The 22717-nt window shown below is 41.3% G+C and overlaps 1 protein-coding gene across 3 annotated transcripts in view; it reads right to left on the bottom strand.

Moving 5' to 3' along the window:
• CPEB3 (cytoplasmic polyadenylation element binding protein 3) overlaps positions 1 to 22717 on the bottom strand; it is a 176693-nt gene that overhangs the window by 145406 nt on the left and 8570 nt on the right. The window contains exons 1-2 of one of the 3 annotated variants that reach the window (XM_082855037.1): positions 2671 to 2678; positions 1423 to 2441 (exon numbers count right to left, since the gene is read on the bottom strand). In XM_082855037.1, the coding sequence (XP_082711163.1) occupies positions 1423 to 2430 (1008 nt within the window). In that variant the 5' untranslated portion in view covers positions 2431 to 2441; positions 2671 to 2678. Of the gene's footprint in view, positions 1 to 1422; positions 2535 to 2670; positions 2679 to 22717 lie in introns of those variants that run through there. The other 2 variants (XM_082855036.1, XM_082855038.1) reach the window with 2 other exon arrangements.

Raw genomic sequence — 22717 nt, 5'->3', positions numbered from 1 at the left:
TAGTTTAGAGAATCATGTGCTTCTTAATAACCCTATCTCCTCCTTCATGGATGGGAGCCATGCCAAACATCACATCTGAAATGTAAAGAGCAATAAAATGAAGCCTCCAATTGCACCTGATGCTTTAAACTAACTCTGTCAAATGTCGGTTCTGCCATTTTTCAGCAATGCTCAAAGGATTTCTGTTTCATTTCCTTGGATCCAAAGATCCAAACTGGGTCTTATCCAAAGCCCTCCTCTCTCCTTCCTTCTTTTCTTTTTTAACTGAGCCTCGCAGCGTATGGCCAAATCAATTTGTAAGTGAAGGGTGAATGTCTACCTGAGAACAAAGCCCTCCAGTGAACACTCCCCCTTACCACCCCTTTCCAACTCAAGATGTCCAGGACACTGCCAACCGATGTGGCCATACACTGGATCAGAAAGCGAGAACAGAATAAGGACACTCCATTCAACCTTTTTGTCTGGGGCACTTCCTGGGTTTTTCATTGGCATTTAACACCAAGACACAAGGCTCATTTTTCATTAAAGTTGCAAGACTTTCACTTTGCCCAGTTTCAGATGGTGTAATTGATCTGCATTGTCTTCTTAAATAACCCAATTGAAGGACACTGCAGCTTTAAATATTTCAGCGCTAGCTAGCAAATAGTCTCCATTGCAATATGGCTCTGAAGGTCGCGTCCTATTGTCTCTTTCCTCTGGAAAAAACAATTTCTAAGTCCTCCTTCTAGGTAACATAGGAAGGGTTACCCCTAGAATTCCCACTCTTCCATCCTGGTCCCTGATAGAGTTCCAGTGTTTATTGGAATCTCACACTCATAATTTTCCCGTCAGGGGCAATATGCTGATCGCTATTAATGATGCCAGCACCTTCGCGAGACATAAACACATGTGTTCACATTACTTTAATTGAGCATATGCAACTGTCTGAAATAGCAACACTCAAGGGCTGTTAACCCCTTTAAGAGTGCGGCCACAGTTGTTTGGGAGTGGACGGCTTTCAGGAGGCACCCTGAGCCCGGGATTGCATAATGTGAAATGTGTAGCCACTTAAAACGACAGAAATCTCAGCCTACTCATCCTGGGACTATGCCGGCACCCTGCCATACACTTGCAGCTTTTCTTGTCGAAGGTGAAAAGAAGAGGCACAAGCACGATGAAGGAAAAAATAAGCTAAAAGAAAAAGGCTCTTTTCTATCTTGTCAGGATGCATATATACGATTCCTCCAGCAGTCACAGTGTTCCCCCACCCTTGTCCCCGGTCGTGGAACAGCCCCAGTGAACTGAAGGGTTTGGAAAAGGGCAGGGCAGTTGAACATCGCTGCCTTTTTTAAAGAACAAAAATCAACGGCCTATTAAATGGCAGGGAAGACAAGGCAAAGGGAGCAGAGAAGGAAGGCGTGTGCAGGTGCACTGGAGCATTACCTGAAATGGCAACAGATTGTTACCATTGTCCGTCCGGAAAGCGTTATCCTCCATCCAGGACTTGGAGGTGAGCGGGGCCGCGCGGGGGAACTTGGGCGGCGCGATCACGTTGCTGGAGAAGGGCTTTTTGAGCGGCGAGATGGGGTTGAGCGGTGAAGGTACCCCGACGCCCACGCCCACGCCCACGCCGACCGCCCGGCGAGGGTCCCGGCCCGCCTGCAGGCCGCCCCACGGGTTGGACGGCGCGCTCCAGGCCGCGTTCACGCTCTGGTGCGTGTTCCAGCTGGACGACGCGGACGAGGCGGCGGCCGCGGCGGCCGCGGCGGCCGCGGCAGCCGAGGACGAGGACGGCTTGCTAGTCATGATGGGCTGGTGACCGTACGCCGCGGCAGCGCCCCTCTGCGCATAGGGCGCCTGGCTGGGGCTGGCGGGCGACCGGCGCTGCTGCGAGGGCTGCGCCTGCTGGGGCTGCGCGGGCTGCGCGGGCTGCGGTGCGGGCGGCGGCGGCGGCTGCTGGTGGTGCTGGGTCTGCGCCAGGCTGATCTGCGGGGAGAAGGTGCCTCCGAAGACTGGGTTGACGTGGTGAGGGAAGTTCTGGAAGAGCATGGTCCCGTTGACTGGCGTGATCCCCTGGAAGAAGCTGTCCTCTACCGCGTTCGTGGTGCCCGTGGACCAGGTGCTGCCGAAGGACGGCGACAGCGACGCGCCCGGCGCCGCGGGCTCCTGCGGCGGCGGCGGCTGCTGAGGGGGCTGGTGGAAACCCAAGCCCGGCAGGAGCGGCGATTCCATCTGCATCTTGTCGGGGCCGTTGGGGGCCGGCGGGGCAGCGGCGGGGCTGAGGGCCGGCACTGCGCTGCTGTCCTCCGGCTTGGGGGTCTCTGAGGACAGGGGCGTGGACGGGGCTTCGGCTGTGCCGGGCTCGGGCTGGGGCTGCTGCTGCTGCTGCTGCCGCTGCTGCTGGGTCTGGGGCTGGGTTTTGCTTTTGTCCATCAGTAAATCATCCTGCATGGTTTGCGCAGCTGAAACGGGAAAAAAGAGAGACGCGTTATTGTCAATGTGTTCGTTAATGCCCCTTGCTGAAGCGGGCGGGTGTTTTACTTGCGAAAATCCAGTGCCACCGCTATTAGCCAATTGCAATGCAAATCCATAATCTCCCATTTAGAAGAACAGGTCGGGCTGGGGGAGCGAGGGAGGTGTGGGGGGGGAGCTCATGCAAGGTCTCTAAAAATACTCTGAGAGCGTCTTCACCCTTTCTGATGTCTAGGTTCCTTTTCTGTATTAGTGAGAGATGTGCTTATAAGACAGAAAGACGGCAATTTCGCCACGTCTCTTTTCCCTTCACCGGAACTCGGAGCGTTCACCCTGCAATGAGAAACCGATTCTGGTTCCTGTTTTTTCCCAAGCACCACCCTCCCCTAGCTATTTGCATACGTCAATAAATACTGCTGCGTCCTTCAGCAAGGTTAAAAAGACACCGCACACGACCCTTTCTAACCCCCGCTCCTGCACTTTAAAGAAACAGAAGTCTTATCCCCCTTGATTAGCAAACTGCCTTCTTGCCTCGATAATTGTTTCATTTAGCAGCAGCGAACCACGAGGGAGGAAATCCTTGGCATTTGTTAGGAGGAGGACTCAGCTGCACAATCATTCTCTGGCCTCCCAGGAGCTGCAGCTACTCCATTTTGTTAGGAGACATTAAAACAAACAACAAAAAAAACACATTGTTTTTAAAGAGGTAAAAATCTACTGAAACATTTTCAAGTGCTTGCTTCTTGTTACTCTAAGGATTAGGGTTTTTCTGCTTATTCTCCAATTTTCTCGTCTCCAATTCTGCCTCACAAGAGATTTTTTGGCATCTCAGTGGTTCAGGTCTCAACAGGAGCCTGAGAATTTCTCCGCAGAGTGAAGAAATGTTCTGGTTGGATTTAAGGTCAGAGAGAGAGAGAGAGAGAGAGAGAAAGAGACGCGGAGGGAGGGAGGAGGGAGGGACGGAGGGAGGGGGCGGGGGACTGTGACTATGTGATGGGGTGGGGGCGGGGCTTTTTAAAAAATCCCTCTGAGATTTAAGTAGAAAGTCAAGATAATTCTGGGGTTGCCAGATTTTTCATTTTTGAATCCTCCTGCTACTGCCTTGGTCACAAGACTTTGGCAAATTTAGAATCCATTCTCTTATCACTAGTATTAGCAGTGAAAGATTATGGTTTGAAGACCCTGAATTACCAAATGCTAGCTAACGTGTTAAAAATAGCATAGTACAAAGTCCCCAATTCTCATACATTGTAATTATAGTGCATTGCCATCACTGCTTCATTTAGCCATATAAGGAGAGTATGGTATTTTCCATTTCGCACAGAAGGGCTATATTCACCTCTGCCATACAGCATGTTTTATCATTCAAGGATGAAAATAGTCATCGCTCAAAACCAGGAGATTTCCATATACGTAGTTATCACTGAGTTAGCTTGTCCCTTAGAGCACATTAATTGTTTTAAATATATGAATATTACAGTGCTAAGACCCTGAAAACAAGTATTTTGAAGTGTTCAAGGAGCATATGACCAAATATACAATTATTTTTAGATGATGATTCAGTATAATTGCAACAAAGTTATTAATATGTTTAATGTAGTTAATTAACTCAGATACTTGGAAAAGCATCTTTCTCAGGACACTTGTAAAGGGCATTCAGATACACACAGAAGTTCTGTCTTTGGACATTCTCACGATAATAAATGTTGTAAGATAAATGTGTTAGAAAATGTCTGTGCTTCCCCTCTCAACTATTAAGCAAAATATGTCAGACTAAGAAATGGGATTAAAAGTAGTTCTACTGTTTTATTAAAGAGTATCTTTAAAATGGTTAATCTTTCATTTCAAAGTTTAATACATAGACAAAATAGTGGGCTCAAGGAAAAGCTTCACAGCCACCTTATTCTCCTTTCTACTCCTCCCTCCCTGACCCCCACCCCCAAAAAACCCAACCCAATATAATACACATCACAAATTGCCAGCTACTGCCAATAAAACCTACTTAAGATTGACTTTGTGTTCCTCAGTTCCCTTCGTCTAAAATAATGGCTTTGATCAGTATTGTAAAATATGACAAAGAAGCAAGCAGAGCTTGGATTCACAACAGCACAAAGTTCTATTGCTGCCAAAGGAAATGGACACAGAAAGAGACATTTTCATCCTTGGTTTAAGCAGTGCTGCAGTAAACCATTATAATCTGGGATTTGAGTCTCTTCCAGTGTGCTAGAATTGTCTTTACAACAGCCATATCATCATGGCTGAAATATGCATTTGATTAGAATTTTAATATCACTCAGCTTTTCCAATGCTTGTATCAATGCTTTCTGTTAATGCCTTCAGTTTAAACTATATATCTGTGGTGGAAAAATTAATGCTGTACTATAGCAAAAAAGCCAAAAAGTAAGCTAGACTCAGAATATTTTAAGGCTATAAGTAATATTAATATATTTATTAAATTAATTTTTTTATCATACCAGGAACACCCATTTCTCTTTTCAACATTTCTTAAAGACATGAATTTCACTGCCTGCATAAATTCACTCTGTCAAGGTCAAGACCCATCTTTAATAAATAAGACCCTTTTAAACAAAAGATAAGCAATAGATGAAAATAACATTTACAAAGTTAATATGCAATGTCAGTAACTGCTTGTACAGTCTGTTCCTTTGGGTGGGTTTTTTGTTTGTTGGGTTTTTTTTTTCTTTTTTCTTATTTACAGCAGAGTCCGAGAAATAGATACCTCCTTCCCCTCCCCCCACCCCACACACAATAGATCTTCCTCTACATGCAATCACCCAATCTCAAGTAACAAATTCTTAGCAGCAGTTACCTTTGAGGGTCCAGTTTTTAAGGATCGATAAAATTAAAAAGTGTACAGTATTTATTTTCTTCTTTCAGGTTGATTATGTGACCGCTCTGGCAAGAGCACTTTGACAACTGTAAGAAGAGAGGGCATGCGCACACAGGGAACTGTGGGGGCTGAAGTCCTTAGCTAGGTCCGCTGCCCGACTGGAGAATGTTCCGCTAGGAAAGGAGGAAGTCTCCAAAATACTGATTCCACGGGAAAGAGGTTGTGCCGATTACATTGTATCTTCCTAACCAATCTAAATCACGAGTTGTTAAGATGAACACGGGGGAAAATAAACCGATTTGTCAACTGATTTAGGAGGCCAGGTTAAAAGAGAAACTGGATTCTAGGACTCAAAATAAAGAAACCCAGCAGAGCTACCTTAAATGGTATTAGAATGGTAATGACTGGGTAGCCAGCAATAGGAACCCTACCACAGCAAAAGAGATGGGGTGGGGAGGAATAAGGAAGGGAGGAGGCAGACTACTAGGGAAAGATACTTAAAATCTGACCATACTTAAAAGACACATGCTTAATATTATAAAATGAAAAGTACCTTAATATTAAATATGATATAAACCTTGGAGGTCAGGTTAAAAATAGGTTTCAGTCACAAATTTTTGACATCTTATCTATCCACCAAGATTTCTTTGTATTTGAAATGAAGGCACAAATCACTTACTTCAAGATTCTACTTCATATGCTCGAAATCAACTCACCTCCTTATTTTACTTGTCAAAATGAAAGTTTACCTTGCATTATTCATACAATGATCAAATAAAATTCAACTCTTTTAAGCTAAAATAGTGTTTGGTTAAACATTAAAAAAATATTTGACATGTTTAGAGTTTCACTGTATAGGGCAGTGATTTCTTTATTCAAGACAGAAAGTAGATACAGTTTCTATCTAAAATGTTTTTTTCCGGTGTACATTTTTCCTATCTTAACCTTGTAACTCCAAGGCTGGAATCTCATAACATCTTATCAACTGGTATTATCTATAGCTTCTGAGAGCAATAGTTCAATTACCAGTATGCTCACATAGGCAGAAGATATTATTTCTTGTGGGATTTGGTTCAGTGCCATTCACCCAAGAGGTTCAGAGTAAATGTCAGTTGATGATTATGCTGATTGGACTTAGAACTAAAAATGTTAAGCACCATTTAAAACTGTCTTATTTCTCTATTTCCCCTCTTCACCAATTACAACTAAAGTAGTATGACTAGAGACTACCAATTTGCAGCAGTTAGTAGTCTTTGTTTCTAGTTATTTCTAAGGAAAAAACCAAAACTAACAATTTAAGAGGAAAAAATCATTTTGAATGAATCTGCCAAAAGCTCTTTTTAAAAGAACTAAATAAATTATCTTCTTATTCCTACCGTGAACTCAGCGTATATTCCCCTTTTTTCTTTTCTTCTTCTACCTTCCTAAAGAAAGCTTTACCTCTGCCAACGTGCTATACTAACCATATTCCTTACAGAGTCTGTAAAGATCAACTCATGGCTAATCTTATTCCTGAATACTTCCCTAACCTACCAAACTTCTACATTTTCAAGTACTTCAATTAAGTTTAAAAAAAAAAGTTCCCTCATAAAACTCTTATAAAGACTTGTTTTAAGAAATAGATTTTTTTTAATTATTTGAAATTAATATGTCAAGACTACTGGTAAAATAGAAATTCTTAAGTTATGCAGGTGTGCTTGAAAATGGTTTACCTGGGCATTTATCAATCCACTTGACCCCAAGTACAGGTCTACTAATAATTCTCACAATGAAGAAAAATAAACTTTGGCCTCTGACCCTTTGATAAATGACAATAAATAATTAGCACAGCCCATACTTAACGTAATTTTATTGTATTTGAAAATGAACTATCTCTGTTCTTCCGTTCCTAAAATGAGCACTCAAATTTAAAAGAAAATGACTCATACATATATACCAAGGTGTAAGTAAATACCAAGCAAACAATAAATTATAGGAGCACCCCTAACAAAGACAAAGAACTTCTCTACTGAAATCTTGTTTTTTATTTAACCAAAAAGGAAGCATTTTCTGAAATTTTATCTTTAGGTCACAAAGCTTAACAATAGGCCCCTTTTGAATAGTCATGGAAGGCTGTAAAAATAGATATTGCACTTGCAAAGTTAATTCATTGAGATATACATGGGTCAAATACATTTTTCTAGGCTTCCTTCTTTCCTTTCTTTCCCTACTTACATCTCCAGCACAATGCTTATGAGTCCCAGGTAGTTGGTGGTTGCTACCTGTACCCTTGCTGATAAGTGAATAAATGGATAAATGAATGGATGGATGAAGCATAGTTTTTGACTATCTAAAACAGCCAAGGTTTGGGACTTCCCTGGCAGTCCAATGGTTGGGACTCAGTGCTTCCACTGCAGGGGCGAGGGTTCGATCCCTGGTCAGGGAACTAAGATCCCACATGCTGCGCAGAGCAGCCAAAATAAATAAATAAATAAAGTTCATGTAAAAAATAAAAATAAATAAAACAGCCAAGGTTTGAGTATTAAATTATCCTCCATTTACAAGAGCAATTACTTTTTCATCAGCTGCCAGAATCAGAAGTGTTATAAAATAGAGCACAATTTTGGACCTTTGTGATGCTCAGCAGTATGCAGATCACGGGATTATTATCATGAAATAACATTCATTAAGCACTAAGTGAACAAGGAACTTTGTTCCCATCTAAGAGTTTACAATCTAATAAAGACACACACCCTACCCCTCCACAAAAACTGCTTCATTAAGTTCACAATAGCCATTCAGAGCTAAGTCTAAAGGATGTTTTGTTAGTCTTATCTTGATTGACCTTGCAGCAACATTGACATAACTGACCACACTTTCTAGATATACCTTCTTCCCTCGGCTTCCTTCATGTTGTCCTTTCTTGGTTTTCTTACATTTGGGGTTTTACTCGCTTGCCCACATGTGCACACACACGCTCTCTCTCTGTCTTCTTTGCTAACTGACTTTAAATATTCAGTTCCTCAGCACTCTGTCCTAGGCCCTCTTCTCATCTCACTTCATTTGAATGGCTTTCCCAACTAAAAGGAAAGGACCAGGCCTATCTTTATTGACAGCTATATTCCCAACATCTATCACTGTACCTAGCACATAATAAATAGGTATTCCGGAAATATTTGTTGAATTAAATTTACATTTGTATGCAATAGGCAAGGATGCCAACACACTCTAGGTGGCAAAAAATAAATAAACCTAGAGGGACTTACACCACCAGATATCAAGACCTATTATAAAGCTATAATAATTAGATTGTGTGGTTATTGGCACAGGATAAGCAAATAGACAAATGGACCAAAAAGTCCAGACACAGATCCACGTATGTATAGTTGTTAAGGAACTGTGGACCAAAACCACCCACCCTGGCCAGGCATGATGATAACCGCTTGCCTGAGTTGTCTAACAAGAGGTCCTGATAAGGAACATGGTGCTGCCTCTGAAAACTAACGGGGAGAATTCGGGAGGGGCCAAAAGAGGGAGGAGACGACCCACCTCCCAGACTCCTTCACGCTGGAATCCATCTTGGCTGAGATGCATGCGCCACCAGGAAGGGCCCTGAGTCAAACTGTGGGCCAGAGATGATTGGCCAGAGACAACCCAGAAACTAACCCCATTACCATAAAACCTAAGACTGCGAGCCACGTGGCAGAGCAGTTGTCCTAGGCTGCCTTACCCTGCTGCTCTCCGCCTTTGTTCCCCTTTCCAATAAAGTGTCTTGCTTTGTCAGCGCATGTGTTTCCTTGGACAATTCATTTCTGAGCGTTAGACAAGAGCCCACTTTTAGGCCCTGGAAGGGGTCCCCCTTCCTGTAACATGGTGACCAGATTTATAAAAACAGTAACAGGGCTTCCCTGGTGGCGCAGTGGTTGGGGGTCCGCCTGCCGATGCAGGGGACGCGGGATCGTGCCCCGGTCTGGGAGAATCCCACATGCCGCGGAGGAGCTGGCCCCGTGAGCCATGGCCGCGGAGCCGGCGCATCCAGAGCCTGTGCTGCGCAACGGGAGAGGCCATGACAGTGAGAGGCCCGCGTACCGCAAAAAAAAACCAAAAAAAAAACAAATAAAAAAAACCCAGTAACATTGCAGTAAAGAAAGGATGGTCTTTTCAATAAAGGATATTGGAGTAAACTGAATAACCATATGGCAAAAAAGAGACCTTCATCCTTATCCCACCATACACAAAAATCAGTTCCAGATGGATTGTGAGTCTAAATGTAAAAGGTAAACAATAAAGCCTTTAAAAGAATATTTTCATGACATTAGAGCAGGCAACAATTTCTTCAACAGGTCACAAAAGCAATAACTATAAAGGAAAAATTTAATAAACTAAACTAATTAAATTAAGAACATCTGTTTACCAAAAGTCAGAGTGAAAAATCACAGAATGGGAGAAATATATGCTATATATATTTTTTTCAACAAAAGACTTGTAATTCAAATATATAAAGGACCGTTACAAATTAATAACAGTGAACATCCCAAAGAAAAATGGGCAAGAGACTCTAACAAAAGATATTCAAATGGCCAAAAAGCACACAAAAAGGTGCTCTACATCACTAATAATCAAAGAAATACAAAATACAACCAGAATGGCTAAAATTGGAAAAGGCAGACAATACCACACATTCACAAGGATGTGGGGCAACTCATTCTCAAACACTGCTAATGGAAGTATAACTATACAACCACATTGCAAAACTATTTAGCAGGATCTATTAAAGCAAACATTCACACACCTTATGACCCAGCAATACTGCATCTAGATATATACCCAATAAAGACGCAAACATATGTTCACCAAAAGACATGTTCAAAACAACATTATTGATAATAGCCCAAACTTGGAAACAACCCAAATATCCATCTACAATAGACTGAATAAGTAAATCTGTGATAGTCATATAATGGAATATCATAAGGCAAAGACAATGAATAGATGCCAACTCTATAAAACAACCTAGATGAACTGCATGAATACAATGCTGAGTGAAAGAAGCCTGACACCTAAGAGTATATACTATATGATTCAATTTATATAAAGTTCTAATAAAACTAATTTATGGGGCTAGAAGGCAGCATGCTGGTAACTTCTGCAGAGCAATAATGATTGACGGGGTATATAAAAGGGGGCTGCAGGGGACAGGAATAAAGACGCAGATGTAGAGAATGGGCTTGAGGACACGGGGAAGGGGAAGAGGAAGCTGGGACAAAGTAAGAGAGTGGCATGGACATATATACACTACCAAATGTAAAACAGATAGCCAGTGGGAAGCAGCCGCACAGCACAGGGAGATCAGCTTGGTGCTTTGTGTCCACCTAGAGGGGTGGGATAGGGAGGCTGGGAGGGAGACGCAAGAAGGGGGAGATATGGGGATGTGTGTATATGTATAGCTGATTCCCTTTGTTATAAAGCAGAAACTAACACACTATTGTAAAGCAATTATACTCCAATAAAGATGTTAAAAAAAAAGGGGGGGTGCTGCAGGGATGCTGGTGATACTTTTTTTTTTTTCTTTTTTTTAATTTGGCTGCACTGGGTCTTAAGTTGTGGCATGAAGGTTCTTAGTTGTGGCACATGGGTTCTAGTTCCCCGATCAAGGATCGAACCCGGGCCACCTGCATTGGGAGTGCAGTCTTAACCACTGGACCACCAGGGAAGTCCCTACTCTGTTTCTTGAACTGGACACTGTTACACAAGTGTATTTATTTTAAAAATTCAGAAAACGGACCACATGATTTTTGCACTTTTCTACATTTTTGTTATACTTTCTTTAAATTTATAAAACATATACATGTATTTGTAAAGGTTAACTATCTTCTCTAAAGTAAAGAGGAAAAAATAGCACAATCTGGCCAAATAGGGAGGGGAGCCTTAAGTCTGGGTCATCTAAGCTAGAGAAATAAACTGGGGAGTTCCTATGTGCCAGACTTGTATTAGAGGCACTAAGTGCAAAGATGAAAAAAAGCCTAAATCCCTTGACCTCAAAGACCTCACAGCCTAAGGAAGGAAACGTCATTATGGTCAACCATGGTAAATTAGATATCCCCTAAGTAATCTAGAAAGCTTTTAAGATCTTAAAGCCTAAGGCAATTTACTAGCAGGAAGTCCACCTCCTCTGAGTAAGGACCTGTTAAGCAATTCTAGATCAGACTGTTTGAGAACCAAACAAAAGAAAGGGAGCAAAAGGGGAGCCAGGTGAGTCAGGTATGGTTTGGTGGGCACTCTGAAGAGCACCTGGGGTTCTTTATGTTTCTTGACTCTCTGTCCATTAGTTTTGATTTCATTCAGCAATTTTATGAAAAACCTCCTAGCCACAAAGTAGCAATTCCAAAACTTCACCTGCTTTTTTACTGACCTTGTCTCTAAGAGAAAACAGGATATTAGGCAGTAATTTCCTCAATTTCTCAGCTGCCCACCCTCTCTTTACAAACTTATCTGCATCCCCACCCATACTTGCTTTCCTCCTACCTCAGAGGAAGCTGAGTTCCCCTACAAGTCCATACTAATCCCTCCATCTATAGTCTAGAGTTCATTCCATCTAGTTTCCTTGAGACCTAGTTCATTAGTTAATTATGTCCAACTTTCTCCTCCCCATTCCAGCCTGGCCATTTGAAAGAAACCACTAAATCCAAGCTTTACTTCTTTCTCACTTCCAGTTGACTCCACAAACTTACTGCATCTGGCTTCTGCCCCTACAATCCTGCCAAAATTGCTCTTGCTACTGATCTTACTCAAATCACCAACTGACACTTTTTCAATTCTTATTTTATTTGCCATTTATCCTTCATAAAACACTTGCATTAGGCAGAATTCTAAGACGGCCCTCCAAGATTCCAAGCTAGAAGGAAAACAGGAACCTTAGTCCTATAAAGGCAATTCTGCCAACAATAAGAATGAACCTGAAAGTGGATTGGACACCCTAAACAGAGAACCCACAGTCATGCTGACTACAGAACTGTAAGTTAGTAAATGAGTGGGTTTGGTTTTTTTTAAGCCATTAAGCTTGTGGTAATTTGTTACAGATCAGGAGAAAACTAACACAACGGTACTCCATTGTCTTTGAAGACACTGCTCTCCTGGTTCTTCACTTCTGAAGTTTCTTCTCAGTCTCTTGGTCACTAGATATAGCTTCCCCCTGGGAAGCAAAGACTTCAGAGAAGCAAACCTTACCTAGTTAATGTTTTAAGTTGTTCTTCAAATCTCCTGACACTTTCACCATTTCACTTTAAACGCTGTTCACAGGTTGCCCTCATTAAATTGGAATCAACAGGCACCTCTCAAGGAGCTGCCTTAGAAGTATCACCAGCTTCCACAATTTCAACTTCCATCCCCAAAGTTTTAGCTACAGCTTTGAGCATTTTCCCAAGAGCATTCCAACTGCCTGCTGGACAGTTCCATATTCAAGTTTTACCGTGTCACTCATCGTTCTCTATGGGACAAGAGCAAACATTTACCCTAGTATTTAGGGTTCTCTCCTTCTAATCCCAACCTATACTCTCAGATAGCATTGGCCCCACTTCTCCAGGCAAATTGGTCTACTTGTGGTCCTGAACCTCGCTAATGTTACCAATCCCATATGGCATACCCTCCTCATCCTCTCTACTTATCCTAATCTCACCCTTCCTCAGGGCCTAGTTCAAACACCAGTTCCTAAAAACAGCATCTATCTGTACCACACATTTATAGCTTTGCATTTCTATTTACCTTTTCTGGTATAATTATGTTAATTCCCCAGCTAGAACTCTAAGCTTCTTGAGGGAAGGCACTGGAATTTATGCTTTTGTTCTTCCTCAAAGTCAGGTAGAGTATCCTGCAGGGAGCCTAGTAATTAGAGCTAACATGTATTGCGCATATACTGTGTGCCAAGTGCTTTCTACTTATTAGTTCATTTGATCCATGTAATAAACCTATGAGGTAAGTACTGTTATTGTCCCTAATTCGAGATAACAAAATGGAAACTTAGAAAGGTGATTTACCTGTCCATACAAGCAGGTCCTCTTGTCCTACTTGATCTAAACAGCCCAGCAGATAGCTTGGGCTTCAGAGGTGTGAAAAGAGGGCAAATTATGGTTCAGCAAATTTTCTTTCTCCCCTTGATGCAAAGCTTTTATACAATGACCTTTGCCTGAAAACCAAAGATAAATTCTAACCAAAGGATTCCAAATTCCACCTATGGGGAAGACCCAGTCCCACTCCAGGGTGCTCTAAAAACAACATGATTGTTTCCAAGAGGATGAATCATCAAAAGAACTGATTTTAGTCTTATATCTAGAGAGGAAGGCTGGTCCAGGCCTGAAAATGGTGGAGAAAATCTTTCCTGGCCACAATCTCTACAGACGTACACAATAGGTGTTGTACAAGTTAACGAGTCACCCGGATCATCAGAACCAAAGGGAAGGGCAATGGTCAGAATGTCTACCCAAGTCACCCTTGGATCCTGGTATTTGAAATCAGGTAGTGTTTGTGTGATATCAGTGCTTTACATTCACAGAGGGAATTAGACTTTACCAAACTCCTTCAACTTATTATCTCACTTGATATTAACAGCCCTGTGCAGTGGAAAGACGGCACAGACAGGGCCCTCGCGTTTGCTTCTGCAGTGCACCAGAAGGCTGGCCAAGGAGGCTAGTAGAGACTGAAATCTACATGCTCTGGTCACCAAGCTCATGAACCTTAGTGGCAAAGCTGCTTCTGCCTGGAGGAAAAGGCATCCTTTCCTAACTTCCACAAAGGGACTGTATGAATAGGTGACAGCAACAAGGATGACTATTGGGATCCCTACGGTAAATATGTGGGTATCAATTATACCTCAATAAAGCTAGAAAAATAAAGAATAAATAAAGATGTTGAAACCCAGGCTCAGAGATGTTACAAGATATAGTTAATAATTGGTGGATCCAAGATTAGAATTCAAGTCTTCCAACTTACTAGTTATAGTTTGCATGCTTTTTCAACTATACTACAAGTCTCCCATTGGTTCAGTTTAATGTAGGCTATCTCCGTCTTCTCATGTGGCAGACTGGTATCCTCAGCACTTTGCTCCAACCAGTGGAAACAAAGTCCAGAGCTTTTTGTTGTAGTTCTGTCCTGAAGCCACAGCTGTCCTCTTACTGAGGAAGCTGAGAAACAGATATGTGTGCCAACTGTACCAAAAGGGATACTTTAGACGGATCTCCTACCACTTTTGGAAAAACAAATTAGACCACCTGTCCTAATGTTATGGATCATACATCATCACAGTGGCAGAGAGTCAACATTATTAATATTATGGGAGGTGGTGTGTGGAAAGGCCATAAGGTATGAAATCCAATTATCTAAATTTAGATACTAGCATTACCACTTACTAGCTGCGTGGCCCTGGGAGATGACAATAACAAATATTCATTGAACACATACTATTTGCCATACCATGTACTTTGTTTACATGAATAATTTCACACAATCCTAAGAGGTATGTATCTTCATTACTCCCATTTCACAGATGAAGATATTGAGGCTCTGGAAAGTTCAAGTAACTTACCCTAGGTTACACTGTTGGGACGTGGAGAAGCCAGGTTTCAAACCCTAGCAATATGACTCTAAAACCCATGTCTCAATTTCTTAGTCTTCGTTTCCTCTAGAATAAAACAGAGATAATAATAACAGCTACCCTACCCAAATAATCAGAATTATATTAGCATGTACAAGGGCATTTTCAATAAACTGTAAAGCAGTAGAGGTCAATGTATGAAATCCAAAGCTAACATTGACATGCAGATGGGTTTATCTGGAAGGTCTACACAAGTACAGATTTCCTTGTCTCCTTTCCACTTAACATTAGGAGTCAAATGAGTTGTGTTAAGACCATGCTTCTTCAAACAACAATTATCTTGCTCCCACACATTTCTTACCTCACCTCTTTCCATATTCTGTGTTCCTACTTATGGAAGCAAAATACAGTGGGACATATCCTTAAACTGCTAGAGGGTACAGATTTTATTGTTCATTAGTTTCAACATCTGTAGCTTTAGAAAATTTCTTCACCACCTGGCAATGATGATGATGATATTTATACTAACTGATCACTTATTTATGTAGGCATCTAAATAAGTATTTTACATGCCTTATCAGTTAATCCTCAAAATAATCCTAAAATATAGAAGCTATCATTCTTCTCATTTTTCAGATAAGGAAACCAAGGTTTAGAAAGGCTAAATAATTTGCCCAAGGTGACATAACCAGTGGATGAATAAGCTCAGGTCTATTTTCACTCCAAAACTCAAGCTCTATAGCTTAACTCTTATCCCTCACATCTTGCCACACCCAGAGGACAGTGCCCACATTTTCTTTACAGTCACTGCCTCCCATTGCTTTATTTTTATTTTTTTAATTAGGTAATTTATTTGGTTGCACCGGTCTCAGCTGCAGCAGGCAATGCCTCCCATTGCTTTAGTAACCATATTTTTCCTACCAAAAGTCAAAACATGTGGCCTGACCATGTGAAATAATTAAACTCTAGAAAAATCCAGGACCTGTGCTTATTGGGCTTTTACCTTCCTCCCTCATACCTGACCACCTAGAACAAGCCCTATTCACATTGTTCTTGGCTTCTCTTTTGAGCTCAGGCCTGGTTCCTCTTAGTGTTAAATCCATCTCCCAAGCAGAGGCCTCCACCTAAACTCTTCACCCAAAAGCCTCAGAGCCTTGTAGAAAATGTGACCTCGACCAATCTTACCACCCTAAAAAATTCCTCTCGCGAAAGAAAAAGATGAGAAGAAACGGTTTTTTTCCTCTTTTCTTTTTTTTTTTTTTATATAAGTTGTCCTTGAGACATCCCTTTGAAACATCCCACTCTTCTATCAATGGGCTCTCCCAGAGAAAGCAAGGAAAGGGAAAAGAGAAGTTTATCTGTTCTCTTAAGGGAGAGGCATTGTTTGGTGTCTCCATTCTCAGGTAGCTCTTTATTGCAGTTTGCACTGTAGGTCCTCTCAGAGAGGACAAAAAGAAAGCAGAAGACCTAAACTTCATATGCAGAAATAATTTGGAAATTCACTCATTCAGCACATTTATTGAGCACCAACTATGCAGTAGGCTCCAAACATTTACTATTGCTCTCTTCCATCTAAATGCAAGATCAAGAATACTCAAAAGTAGTATACAAGAAAGAAAAGATCTTTCTACGTGGGGGAGAGGGGGAATGGTTATTGAAAAAATAAAAATAAGTAAATATCAGATAAGTGCTGTAAAGAACAAAAAAGTTGATGTGATTGAGAGAATCTGGTAAGATAGTTACATTAGGTAGTCATTGAAGGCCTCAACGATGAAGTGACACCTGAATCAAGTTCACACCTGAATTAAAAGGACCCATCCATGTGAAGACTGGTAGTGGAGGACGCAAAGGGAACAGCTAATGTGAAGATCCTAATGCAGGAGGGATAAGCCTTTAAAGGAGAAGTTGGCAAACTTTTTCTGTAAAAGAGCCACATAGTAAATGTTTTAGGCTTTGCAAGTCACACAAGGTCTCTTGTTCCATATTCTTCTTTTTGTTCCTGTTGTTGTAGTTGTTTCACAATCCTTTAAAAATGGCAGTATAAAAATAGGCCTCTAGCACAATTTGGCCCCTCTTAGTTTTCTGACCCCTGCTTTAGAGGAACATCTAATCTATCGTAGCTAGAGTAAACAAGGAGAAAGTGGTACAAGATGAGGTCTGAGAGGCAGTCAGGAGCCATATGGTATAGTGCCTTTTAGGATAAATTAAGATTTTGGGGGTTTTTTCTAAGTGTGATGGGAATCCCCTGGAGAGTTTTAAGCAGGGCAGTGACATGATCTGATTTATGCTTTAAAAAGGCCATCGTGGTTCTGTGTGAAGAACAGACTGTGGTGGGAACAAAAGTGGAAAGAGAGATAGTTGATTAGGAGGCCAGCTATTGTATCATCCAGGCAGGAGAGAACGAGGAGGGTGATGTTAGAGACAGAAAGAATTGAACAGAGGGGAATTAAACACTCTCGATGAAAGCTCTATCTATCACTGAGAAACAAAAACACAGAAGAATTCTTGAAATTTTACTTTAACATAAAAGAGTACTATAGAGAGCTTGACTAACAGAAAAATCTTGGTTACTCAAAATTTTAGCAATATTTTGACATGTTTGATTTATAGATATTTGACCTTCAGGAAGATCATCGTTTCCTCTCTCTGAATCATTTCCTCTAGTGAAATGGTTCAGTTTCTCCTCTAGTCCCTGACACTTATTGTTTTCCCCATTTCATTTACATGTATTATGAAGTATACTGAGATTGTTCCTCTCATTTCAGAGCTCACTGCAGTCAACCAAAAGAGCAAAACTGTTTGCTCTTTTAAAATCAGAGAAACTTCCAACTTCCCTTGGCAACCTGCCCTTCCCTCAAAGTTTTCACCATGAGGAAGTTGTAAATGTAGGTGGTTCTCACTCTACCCAAACTCATTTTCTTATTCTTTCTTTGATAAAAATGAAGCTGAGTTTTTGAAAATTCATCAAGGTGTACATTTAATTTGGGCACTTTTGGGGTATATTTGGGGGAGGAAACAAAAACAAAACCCAGACAGACACACACACAGAGGTTCCAATGATGGCAACCTTTAGAGAGTAGGCAGATTAGGTAGTGTCATAGGTTAGGTTCCTTGGAGACAGATTCTGAGACCAATTTCAAGCAAGAGATGTACTGAGGCAGGACGCAACTGGCAAATACATCTGCAAGGCAATGAGGAAGACCAGGAGAGTCAGAGGGAGCCACTGACCCCAGAGTGGTTGCAACTTGGCCAACACCTGTGGTAGCTGAGACATGTCCCTCAGACCTGTCTTCAAATAAGGCAAGGAAGCTGGGTCTTTGCATCTTAAATCAGCCAGTCACTGGCTGTGGGCCAGTGAGGCATAACCTGGGAGGTTAACCTAAAGCGAGGCAGTTCCCTGCAACCTAAGGCAACACCCAGCAAAAACAAAGCTTTTCACCATCAGGAACTAAAATTCCCAGCAGCTGAGGGAGAAGTACATTACCCATGATGAGAGGATGTGGATTGGAGCACCACAGTACCCACTACAGAGGGATACTCAGGTTTTCTCATATAGTCATTTTTATTGTTTAATATGAATCAAGGCAGTATTTTACCATGGGTTTATAGTATTTTTATTAAAATACTCTAGTACTTTTTAGTATGCCAAACATACCAATCAGCATGACAATTGGTATTTACCACATAATACAGTATTTTACCACTTAAAGCATTTTTATTAAAAATAAATAGAGACCATTTTCAAATGTTTAGGAACATACTCTCAAAAAATACTGCTGGAAAAGTGACTCAAGTGCCATTTCAACTGTGTACCTTTTTGCAGCTGATGATTAAACCTGAGTCATTTTTGACTCTTCCTCCTCCCTTATCAAGTCCTGTGGCTCCTTCCATGATAAGACTCCTCCATCTATCCTTTTCTGTCACTGCCACCAATTCTGGTCCCCGCCTTCATCTCCTCAAACTTAAAATGTCTCCTGTGTCCAGTTTCATCCAAGTTGTGTTGGGTTTTTTTTGGCAGGGGGGATGCTCCATTGCGTGACTTGCATTAATTACTCAAATAATCATTGAAAATCTGTGCAAGGTTCCAGGGAAATAATATTGAGCAAAAAAAGACAATCCCTCCATCTTTTATGAACATTCATTTCTAGTGAATGAGAGGGACTTTAAACAGTAAACTCCATGATAATTTCATGGCAGTTGTGATAAAAATGCTATGAAAAAGTACCAGATGTTATGAAACCATACAATGTTGGGACCTGCATTAGGGGGTCAGGGAGGGGTTTTCTAGAGTAAGTAAAATGAGCCTTAAAGAACAAAAGGATAAATTTCAAAGGAAGTATGCTCCATGCAAAGAGAATACCATGCTGCTTCTTCCCGTCAGGATCTGAAGAGGAGGAAGCATGGTGTATTCAAGGAACTAAAGAAGAAAGCCACTAGCTAGCATGCTAGAGTTCAGGGTTCATTTGGGAAGCTGGAAGGAGGTGGGGAGTAAAGTAAAGCAAGATAAAGTAAGTGAGGGCAATACAAAACCATTAAAAATGGAGTTTTATGTCTGCACACCAAGGGGGGAAAGTGGCAGGCAGGGTGGTGGTGGTGGTGGGATGAATTGGGAGAGTGGAATTGACGTACATACACTAATATGTATAAAACGGATAACTAATAAGAACCTGCTGTATAAAAAAGTAAATAAAATAAAATTCAAAAAAAAGGGGTTTTATTTTACTTTTAATGTTTCACTTTGAAATAATTTTAGAATTACAAAAATGTTACAAAGGGCTTCCCTGGTGGCGCAGTGGTTGAGAGTCCGCCTGCCGATGCAGGGCACACAGGTTCGTGCCCCGGTCCAGGAAGATCTCACATGCCGCAGAGCGGCTGGGCCCATGAGCCATGGCTGCTGAGCCTGCACGTCCGGAGCCTGTGCTCCGCAACGGGAGAGGCCACAACAGTGAAGGGCCTGCGTACCGCAAAAAAAAAAAGTTACAAAAAAGAATTTCCCTCCACATTTCACCCACATTCTCCAAATGTTCACATCTTAAATGACCGCAGTGCAATTATCAAAATCAGAAAATTAACATTGATTCAGTACTATTTTCTAATTTACAGACCTTATTTTACCAACTGGCCAACTAATGCCCCTTCTAAGAATCCAACCAAGAATCACACATTGCATTTAGTTGTCATGTCTCCTTAGTCTCCTTTAATATGGGACAATTCCTCAGTATTTGTCTTTCATGACCCTGACACTTTATTTATTTTTTTTGGCCACGCGGCATAGCATGCAGGATCTTAATTCCCCTAACAGGGATCGAACCCACACCCCTGAATTGGAAGCGTGGAGTGTTAACCACTGGACCAGCAGGGAAGTCCCCTGACCTTGAAACTTTTGAAGAACACAGGCCAGCTATCTGGTAGAATGTCCCTCAATTTTGGTGTCTCTGATGTTTCCCCATGATCAAATTCAGGTCATGCATTTTTGGCAATAATACCACAGAAGTCATGTTGTGTCCTTCTTAGTGCATCATTCCAAAAGGAACATGATGTGGATATGCCCCATTGTGGTAATGATAACTTTGATCACTTGGTTAAGGTAGTGTCTGCCAGATTTCTCCACTGTAAAGCTACTATTTTCCCCTTTCTACTTAAATATCTTTGGGAAGATACTTTCTGACTATGTGAACATCCTGTTTATCAACATACTTTCACCCACTAATTTTAGCATCCATCATTGATTCTTGCCTATATCAATTATTCCTGTGGTGTTTGCAAGTGGTGATTTGCTATTTTCATCAACGTTTCTAATTAACTGGAATGCCACTATAAGGAAGAGTTTTTCCTTATCCCCTGATTTATTCATTTATTTTTAATAGCATAGAATCACAGATTCATATTTTATTCTATAGGTTATAATTCATTATCATTATTTATTATGTTACTCAAAATGTCCCTGATTTGGCCATTGGGGTCCCTTCAAGTTGACTCCTAGGCCCTTTTGACATGGCCCCATCAGTTTTTTATCACATCCCTACTTTCTGGCACTGCAGATGTTCCAGGTTCATGTACTTGTCCTTTCCTACTAGTCTAGGATTAGCAGTTTCTCCAAAGAGCCCTTGTTCCCTCTATTGGAGATAGCACTAGGTATACTCATTGGTTCTGGGGTATAACTGCCTTAGCTCCTCTCAGCAGATAGAGCCAAAAGCATATGTATGCACACATCTGTGTGTGTTTATCTATGTATGTATATCTATAAAATCATTAGTTTGTATCGATACTTCCAATTCCAAACATCTCAGGGTTCATTCTCGCCTTAGAAGTGTCTCTCCTTTTAAAAATTCGCTAAATATTTACTGAACACCTGCCAAGGGCCAGGCTCTGTGCAAGGCACAGGGGATAAAATAGTGAACAAAACAGGTATGGTCCTGGCCTGCCCTCATGAAGCTTAGAAGGCACAATTCATGGATTGTTCCCCTTTTCCCCAAATTGCTAAATTTATGCTTTCTGCTGGCTCCTTCTCACCAGGATTTAAACAGGCCACAGAAGGACTTCAAGCAGGCACCATGAGCAGTTCTACATTTCTTAACAAGTCATTCTACTCGTGAATCGAAGGAAGAAAGAGTAAACTGGAGAGGCCAATTGTCAAACCAGTTGAAGAGGGATGAAAGCAAAGGTGGGGAGACCAATTATGAGACTAGTAAGTAGTCCCAGGTAAGAGATGACAGGCAACTGGACTAGGGTGAAGGGAGGGGGCAATGGAAAAAAAATAAATGGATTTGAGAGATATTTAGGAGATAAATGGACCACACTTGGTGACTGACTGAAGGGTAGGGGGATGAGGGAGAAGGATGACTCAAGGAGGACTCCTAGGTTTCAGGGAGTGTGTGCAGATATATTGGCTCAGATTTCCATATATTGTAAATATATGACAATATGTCTTTTCCATTAAATGGTAAACAACCTGATGACAAGAACAGACTAACAATGTATTATTCATATATTTGTATCCCCAGTATTCCCACAGTGTCTGGTACATAGTTGGAGCTCAAGAACTTGTGTTGAATAAACAAATAGGTGATCTTTCTCAGATGTATCGAGTTGAGATTTCAGCTGTAGGGTATCATATTAGTTATAATACCTTCATAAAAGCCTAAAACTCTTTTAGTAGAGGAAAACAACTTATACTGAATATCTATTCTCCCAAAAGACTATATCCTGGTCTTTTAGTTTATTACATACACTTTCTCTTCTATCATTAATTCATCTTATCCAAGAGGTAAAACCCAGAAGCTATAAAATAGAGGTAAACATTTGACTATGACAATGAAATTTCACTTCACGCCTATCAGATTGCCAAAAATTAAGGCCTATTAAGAGCCTATTCCTGGCAGGGGGTGGGTGTAAGCGGAGGCCTCTGTTTCCTCACCTCCCAAATGAGGCTACGTGGATTAGGTGAAGTGTTTTTAGACTCAGGCAGGCATTTAGTAAAGATTGACACTGCCTTTCTCTTTACATATCCATATACTCCTCCTTCGAGACCCAATTCAAACCACTCCTCCACTAGGAAGCCTGCCCAGACCACTCCAATATGCAGCAACTTCTCTTCCCTTCTCTGAGCTCCTGGGGTACCTATCTGTAAAATTCTTCAGAAATTAATCATGGGTAGTTCTGTGATTGCTCTTGCAATAAATCACTTTCTTCTTTACTTGTTATTTAACTATCACATATTCATACACTGTTCTCCAGTGAAGTCAGATACACCTGGATTCAAAGGTCAGCTATGCCACTTATTTGCTATGACTTCATCTCTCCAGTGTTCAAGTTCTTATCTGTGATATGAGAGACACAGCCATCCATCT

Source organism: Leucopleurus acutus (assembly GCF_964270905.1).
Source record: "Leucopleurus acutus genome assembly, chromosome: 14".
NCBI lineage: Eukaryota > Metazoa > Chordata > Mammalia > Artiodactyla > Delphinidae > Leucopleurus > Leucopleurus acutus.
This window is presented reverse-complemented; position numbering and strand designations above follow the sequence as displayed.